Source organism: Oryctolagus cuniculus, chromosome 3, assembly GCF_964237555.1.
Source record: "Oryctolagus cuniculus chromosome 3, mOryCun1.1, whole genome shotgun sequence".
Classification (NCBI taxonomy): Eukaryota; Metazoa; Chordata; class Mammalia; order Lagomorpha; family Leporidae; genus Oryctolagus; species Oryctolagus cuniculus.
Window position 1 is genome coordinate 20152297 of NC_091434.1, and position 8070 is coordinate 20160366.

Here is an 8070-nt window from a genome sequence, read left to right on the forward strand (position 1 = left end):
ATGAACCAGCGGATGGAAGCTGTCTCTTTGTGTTTCAAATAAAATGAAAATAAAGAAATATTTTAAAGGGTACAGTGGTCTGGACCCAGGGTGACGGTGCTGCAGATGGAAAAAAGTGGGTGGATGTGCTCTACATTTTCCAGATGGAACCCACATGCCTACTAAAGGCTTTTAGGCAGGTGAGGGTGAGGTAAGCATCAGGGGTAAGAATTGACTAAATTCACAGTCTGCTGTTCTCCTTGCGCAGTCCATATTGAATCCTCACAGCAAGCCCAAGAGGTAGGTACGATTCACACCCACGTCTCACATGAACCTACTTCTCTAACCCTGGGCCTAGGGGTAGAGACGGTGGTCTTTGGGGCCAAAGACCGACGCCAAAAGGGCGCAAGGCTAGAAATTGCGAGAGGTGCCAAGCGCAGGAGGCTGTAAGGAGAAGGAGGGGTTGGGGAAGAGTCCGCAGGGGCGAGGCCCGCCGCGATTGGCCGAGCCGCGGGGAAGGGCGACGCAGATCCCGCGCCGCTGGCGGGCAGGTGGGAAGCGACCGACCGCCCCGCTCAGCCCCTCCGGCCGCCGTCGCCACCTGCACTGCGACTTAGGTGGAGGAGCGAGCGCGCCGAGCTGAGAGGATGCAGCGCCCGCTGAGGTCTGGGGGCTCCGGGGGGCTGCGGCTGCTCGTCGGCCTCCTCCTGCTGAACAGCAGCCCCGGGGGCTGCGGCGACGTTAACACCCACGGTCAGGAGGAAACGGGGTGTGGGCAGGGCCGGGGGCCAGGAGGCTGGGGAAGAAAGTTTGGGGCGATGAGAAGAGATCCGCATAGAGTTCCTCCCGAAGAGGCGGCGGCTTGGGGTAGGGCTCAGCCTAGGGGCCCTGGACCTAAGAGGCGCGCCTACCGGGAGTGTGGTTTTGGGAAGGGGTCGGGAAGTCAAATGGGCAGAGATAAGTAAAAACTGGCTTATGTGACCACGGGAGAAGCGAGACGTCCGGCGAGGATAGAGAAGAGATGACCAAGGCGGTGAGGTTGTCATGGACTTGATCAGCAGGTGTCAGGGTCCTGGCTCCAGGGATAAGCCCGGGCAGACAGATGAGACAGCGTTCAGTGATCCGATTTTCAATAAGAAGAGAAAAACATCCCCCAGCCTAGAGGCGCCACCCCCACCCCACCCCCGCCTCTGCGCTGTGCAGAAGACACCGCGCTGACTCTGGTCTCGGCCGCCAGAGTGCGCAGACGCTGGAACTCCGGAGAGCGTGCAGGGAGGAGCCCACTCTCCAAGGCCCGTGTCGAGTCTCCCATCCTGGTTCTTGGGTTTAGGGGCCAGAGCAGAGGTTTTGCGGGGGCAGAGGGGAGATGGAAGACAGGGAGCGGGGGACAGCCGGGCCTCGCGGAGACGCCGAGCTCTCGTTACTGCTCCGCGTCACCGCCACGTCTCAGCACCATGGACAGCGCTAGCCAAGCTGTGGGTCCGGCCGAAGGCGCCTCTAGGTCGTCGTGTTTTCCTGCCTGCACTGGGAGCGCGGCGTCATAGTACCATCTCCCTTTCCTGAAGCTTTTCCCCTTCTGGGCGGGGTGCTGGAGGCTCCAGGACATTATTAGCCATCAGGTCTTTTCTTAAGACGTGTCCAGAATAACTCAAGACAATTCCACTACAGAGAAAAACGGACTGCCCTTCCCATTGCAACACACATCCCTCCTACGCGTACTAGGGAATTCAAATAACTGTGAATGAAAAATATGTAAGAAAAAATCGCTGTTGTGCTAAAGAAACTATATTCCTTGTCATTATTCCCTAAATAATACTTTAACAGCTATTTACATAGCGTTTATGTTGTATACTTAGATATTACAAATAATCAAGAGATGATTTAAAGCATATGGGAGCATTGCACAGGTTGTATACAAATACAATGCCATTTTCCATGACAGACTTGAGCATCCACGGATTTTAGTATTGGAGGGAAGGGGCTCTGGAAGCAATTCCCTAAAGATATTGAGGGATGACAAAGGTACTTAGAAGAGTTCATGGAAAATGGGATGGAAATATAAACATGACTTGGGTGCAGAATTTTTTTTTAAATCTGCGCATAAGTTTCTCATAATGTACATTTTCTATAAAGTTTTTCTAAGGATTCCAATCCTCCTCCGTAACGCCCCTCCCCCCAGGCTTCAAAGATAAAACTCACCTGGCTCCCATAACCATCTATCCATCTATCTGTCCCATGTGGGTAGCTTTCTGAGCCTCTGTTTACCTGACCCTCCATGGGCAGCTCTACGTGCACATGGCTCTTACCTGGAAGTTGGTCCCAAAGCTGAATGAGGCTTCAGGGCTGAAGAACAAGAAAAGTGGTAGTGGGAGATGAGAAAATGAAATGAAAAAAATGAAGACTTGAAGATAGAAAAGGGCCCTGGTGAGGTGGGGGAGGGGAGGAGAAGAGACCAGGGGCTCCAAGAGTACCAGTGGAGGGAAGCTGCTTCAACTGGGATTTGGAAGGCTTTGGGCCAAACTCCATGCTGACACCACTATCTTGCCTTTAGATGGTCAGGGCCAAGTTGGAGCAGGGCAGCTCTGGTCCCTCCAAGGATTCACCACTCCAGTCTTCTGGCACCTACAAGTTGTACTCCAGCAGATTGTACCCCAGGGTAAGTAAGAGCTAGAGAACAGAGGTTGAGACCTGGAAAGATATGGGGAAATGGCAATGAGGGACTCTGAACTAATCATGGGACTTCTTTTCCCCAAATGTCTCTGCTTGAAACTTTTTGTCCTACTCACCTCCTGAAGGAGGGGGTAAGACAGGCATATAGGTGGAGTATGGATGGGTGGGCTGTTTGCCCTTGAACACACTAAAGAGCCCAAGAAGATACTTCTAGAAGAAACCCCAAAAGAGGCCAGCATGAAACCCCTTAGGACCTAGACCCAATCCCCAACACTGAGTTCTTCCAGAGCCAGGACTCAAGTTCTCTGCTGGGAGCTCACACTTCACTCTCTGAGCAGGAACCAGGGAAAACTGTATAAGAAATAGAGGAGAGGATAAAAGGCAGTGGAGAGTCCATTAAGACAGATGGCTGACTCTTCCTTAGAGCAGTTTTATGAATGAGGGTCAGGAAGAGTGAAGTAGGAAATCTGCTTTGAGTTCACATTGTTACTACCAATGCCATGCATGCGTGTGTGTGTGTGTGTGTGTGTGTGTGTGTAGTGCCTTAGAGCAGTAGTCTTATAAGCGAATCCTGGACCAGCAGTATCAGCACCACCAGGGAAAATTATTGGAAGTGCTAAAGCTTGATTTTCACCCCAGACCTACTACATCAGAAACTCTGGGTATGAGAAACAGCAATCTATGTTTTAATAAGGCTTGCAAGAGATTCAGATGAGAACCACCACCTTAGAGTTTTCTAAGCACTCTTTACATTTGTAAGCTGATTTGATCTTCACATAATTGCTCAAGTGGATCAGCAAGAAACTATTGTTATAATCTCAATTCAATAGGACATATCTAGCACTGTGGTAAGTAACTTTTATATGATAACATTCTTTCCACAAAATGTGATCTGAGGGCCAGTGCCATGACTCACTTGGTTAATCCTCTGCCTGCGGCACGAGCATCCCATATGGGCACCGGTTCTAGTCCTTGTTGCTCCTCTTCAGTCCAGCTCTCTGCTGTGGCCCGGGAGGGCAGTGAAGGATGGCCCAAATGCTTAGGCTCCTGCACCTGCATGGGAGACCAGGAGGAAGCACCTGGCTCCTGGCCTCAGATCAGTATAGCTCCAGCCATAGCAGCCATTTGGGGAGTGAACCAACAGAAGGAAGACCTTTCTGTCTCTCACTCTCACTGTCTAACTCTATCTGTCAAATAAATTTTAAAAATGTGATCCAATATGTATGTGGGAAGAGGTCCCCCTGGTCCCTAAAGTGGGTGAATCAGGGTGTCCCAGGTGTCAGTCCAACCCATCCTTCATTCTGCAGGTCTGTTCTGGAAGGATGACATCACCCAGGATGTGATGACCCAGAAGATGGGACACATCAGCAGACTCCACCCCCAAGATCCATGCATGAAGGATGGGAAGGCAGTCTTCCCCACTAAAACCAGTGGAGTGAGGTAGGTAAGGCCAATGACTGGCCCATGCTGTGTGGCAGATAGTTGGAGAAAGGACTGAACAGGCACCAAAACTGGAGGTAGCAGCCACTTGTAGTGGTAGGAGAAGAATGATGCAAAGGTCCCATCTGGGGTCAGTAGGGAATGAGTCTATGACCCATTGGCAGTATCTACAAAAGGAGGGGAAGTGGGTGTTGGCAAGCCTGGGTCTCGTTTGTCATTGCTGTTTCCTTCAGGGGCAAGAAAGAGGATAAACTTCGACTCCTATTCCCCAAGGTGAGATGCATGCCTCTTCCCAAGAACTGTGAATCCCCGACCTCGTATCCCATTGCTTTCCCTCTTGGGCTCTCTCACCCTTTCTGTATCCTTGATTACTGGCTTCTTCCCCGCCCCACAGAGCCCAGTAGCCAAGATGAACAAAGAACAATGCTTTACCTCCAAGGTATCTTCAAAGGCCCTGAAAAGAGAGGTGGCCAGCCCTGTCAAGGTGAGAGGCTAACTGATGCTAGGGAAATCAATGTGTTTCAGTGAGAGAGGCAGGTATGAGGGAGGGAGTGCGAATTAGGGCAATAACAGGTAAGCTGAAGAAAAGATCTTTCCTTTTCCAATCAGAGTATCCCCACTTTCCTGTTTGTCTTAGAATCTGCCTGTATGTGTCCTTCTGAGAGGTGGAGGATGAGGCATGACACAGGTGCTGAGAGTCCCTAAAGAAGAAATGACATCATGAGTCAGTGTTGAGCTTAAAATAGGCATTGAGTGGGCAGGTATTTGGTTAAGACTCCCAGGTTCCATATCAGAGTGCCTGAACTCAATGCCTGGCTCTGGGTTCTGATTCCAGATTCCTGTTAATGAACATCTTAGGAGTTAGCAGTGATTGGGTTCCTGCCCCCTTAGTGGGAGGCCTGGATTGGGTTCCTGGCTCTTGGCTTCAGCTGCCTGCCTGGACCATTCCTGCTCTTTGGGGAATGGATGGAAGAGAGCTTTCTCTGTCTCTGTCTGTCTCTCTCTCTCTCTCTCTCTCTCTACCTCCCTTCCTCCCTCACTCTCCCTCTGTCCTTCTCCCTCTCTGTGTATGTCTTCCTCTCAAATAAATAAATAAAATTTAAAAGTCATTGAAAACCTCAGAGTTTTCTAAATAAGAGGAAAAAGCTCCTCATTTCTACCATATTCTCCCTTGCCTATAGAAAATGATAGCAAAGCTCCCTTGGATAAATGGAAAACAGAGCCCTCACTCTCAGCCTCCTGCTTCCTGTACTCTGGCAGCTTGGGCAAGTCACTGGGCAAGACTCTGAGGCATCTCTTTGGGATGTTTGAACACTTCAGAATCCAGTTGATATGCATCCATCTAGCATTCCCATCTATCACTATAGATGAGAACCTGGGACCCAGGCTGGTCATGGGACCTACTCAGAGCTGCATGTCGTCTGATTCCCAGTCTTTCCCCTGCACAGCCTCCACCCTGCTTCCAATGAGCACAGTACATTGTTCCAAACAATAGACTCCTCCATGTTGAAAAGGTCTTTTTAGTTTGGCCTCAACCTTACATTATAAGAAGATGGCAGGCAGGGGTAGATTGGAAGGACATCCTAGGCAGAGTGTTGCAACCACACATGCCCTGAGACAAGAGAACCACAGTACATCAGAGAAACAGGCAGAAAAGTCAGTGCAGGGAAATGAGACTGGAGACGCTGGCTCAGGGCTGACCATACAGGGCCTCACAGTGAGGCCAAGGTCAAAAGCTTGGATCTTATGCTAGGCACAGTAGGAGGTTAACCAGGAAACTTTCAGAAAGGGATGTCACAGTGTGAGACATGATTTTAAAAGGCTGCCCTGGTGATACTGGAGAATGGGTGATGAGAAGACCTGAGAGGCCTGTAAGGAGCTGATATCCTCTCCTGGGAGACAGAGGTGCCTTGGGCTTGGGTAGTGGTGGTTGAGCTGAGCACCACACACCCCCAGCTGTGTCCTCCATCTAGAGGCAGACGCACCTCGGGGTCCCAGCCCCTTCTGCTCTTCAAGGAATCATTTCTCATACCCAAAATGTAGCAGCTAGGCTTCCTAAGTCAGGGTTGGTTGCCGGGGCAACATAATCAGAGCTAAGTGGCAGAGGCCTGCCTTTGCCGACTGGTTGCCATGGCACATCCGAGAATCCAAACATGACACTTCCGGGAACAGCACTGCCATCTTTCTCCAGCCCCAGCCTAAGGGAGGATCACAGAGGGAGGAGGAGCTCTCTGTGGGAGGTGGGAGCCAAGGGGTCAGACTGTCAATCAGTGGGCTGAGTCACTGCATTAGTCTCATCCAAATTGGGCTGTTATTGCAGTATTGGGGGAGGAAGGCAATGTGACACACGCTGACTTCAAATCCCTTGCTGCTTCTTGTTGTAAAACAGGGTTTCTTCGAGCCACTTCCCACTGTGGGCCACAACCTTGTCGCTGACTGAGACCTCACGTGAAGCCTCTGCCCCATGCTCTCCCAAGGGGCGGTCCTCCAGCGACCCACCTCCAGATCATTAAAGTGAATATTCATGCAAAACTCTTCTGTGAGTTTGTCTTGAGGCAGAACGGGTGGGAACTGAACTTGGCGAGAACCTCCTAAGGTAGAGTGGTGGCAGGAGGAGAGCACATCTCTTGGTGCTGATGGAGGACTACTTCCTGTCCTCTTTTCCTCCCACTGACCATTCCTGAAGTGGGGAAAGTCAGGGAGACCCACACTTGGAAAGGCAGCCTTCCCACAGCCAAGTGGTGTGGTCTGGTTGTCCAGCCTTTCGTGTTATGGGGACGGGACTCTATTTGTCTCCAATCATTCCTTCTACCTCAATGCCAAAGAGGCCTGGATCCTGCTGTTTGGTGAGAGTCTCTACCTCCAGATATACAGCCCTGCCAAGGCTGTCCCACTCATCCTGCCTGGCCCCAAGAATCAAAAACAGCAGTGCTAAAGTCAAAGCGTGCATGCACTTAACATTTTTGTGGCCCTTCCAGTTTGCTTCTGGTAGCATTAAATCTTAAAAGAGAGTAAGTATGCTGCTGCCCAACAAAACACCAGAATGTTCTGTTTGCAAAGCACTCACTGAAAGCACTTTCGTACTCACTGGGTACTCACAGGTGTAAATCAATGGGCAGGTATCAAGACTGTGTTTCTCTAAGGTATCGGGACTTGGCCGCACCACATCTCACCCATTTAAGCAACTAGGGGTTTTTTAATTATTTTATTTAAAAATCAGAGTTAGAGAGAGAGAGATCTTCTATCTGCTGGTTCACTCCCCAAATAGCTGCAACAGCTGGAGCTGGGCCAAACTGAAGCCAGGAGCCAGGAGCTCCTTCCAGGTCTCCCACATGGATACAACATCCCAAATACTTGGGCCATCTTCCACTACTTTCCCAGGAGCATTAGCATAGAGCTGGATTGGAAGAGGAGCAGCCAGGACTCAAGCCGGAACCCATATGGGTTGCTGGTGTCCCAAGTGGCAGCTTTACCTGCTATGCCACAGCAACTAGTTCTTGGTAACACAGATACCCAGTCATGGTGCTGTGCTTGCCTTCTCCTCTCTACACAGTTAAACCCAGCACTGATCCAATCATATTCACTGGTACCCAGTTCTCATTACATCAGTTAACCACTGCCCACAAATTCATTATTTCCCCCTATGCCTCTTTTTCTCCTTCATTCTCAATCATTATCCTTAATTTCACTGCGTCTGGATCCAGTGAGCATGTCTGATCCCACAGAGAGTGTCCCACTCCTTGTCTCCTGGTTCGCATCTCCTTTCAACTGTAGCTGCAGGTGGACAGTTCCTGCACCTGCTAACACCTCCCCACCACAAGCCCCAACACTCCTGTTGAGGGTTTTCTGGAAAGTCAGAGGACTTCCTTACCTGTGCTACAGATAGTCCTAGCGTACCTGGGATTTAACATCACCAGAGAAAACTCTCAACCAGCACATGGCTGAATTTAGTGCAAAAATTCCAGTCCTTAGTGGACAGCT

The 8070-nt window shown here is 50.3% G+C and overlaps 1 protein-coding gene across 1 annotated transcript; it reads left to right on the forward strand.

Annotated features, from left to right (window-relative positions):
• Positions 1–492: 492 nt before the first annotated feature.
• Positions 493–6621, forward strand: RESP18 (regulated endocrine specific protein 18). The gene is made up of 6 exons (XM_002712494.5): positions 493–732; positions 2531–2635; positions 3957–4089; positions 4323–4362; positions 4484–4573; positions 6479–6621. The coding sequence occupies exons 1-6, from the start codon at positions 627–629 to the stop codon at positions 6527–6529; spliced, it is 525 nt and encodes a 174-aa protein (XP_002712540.2). The 5' UTR covers positions 493–626; the 3' UTR covers positions 6530–6621.
• Positions 6622–8070: the final 1449 nt, after the last annotated feature.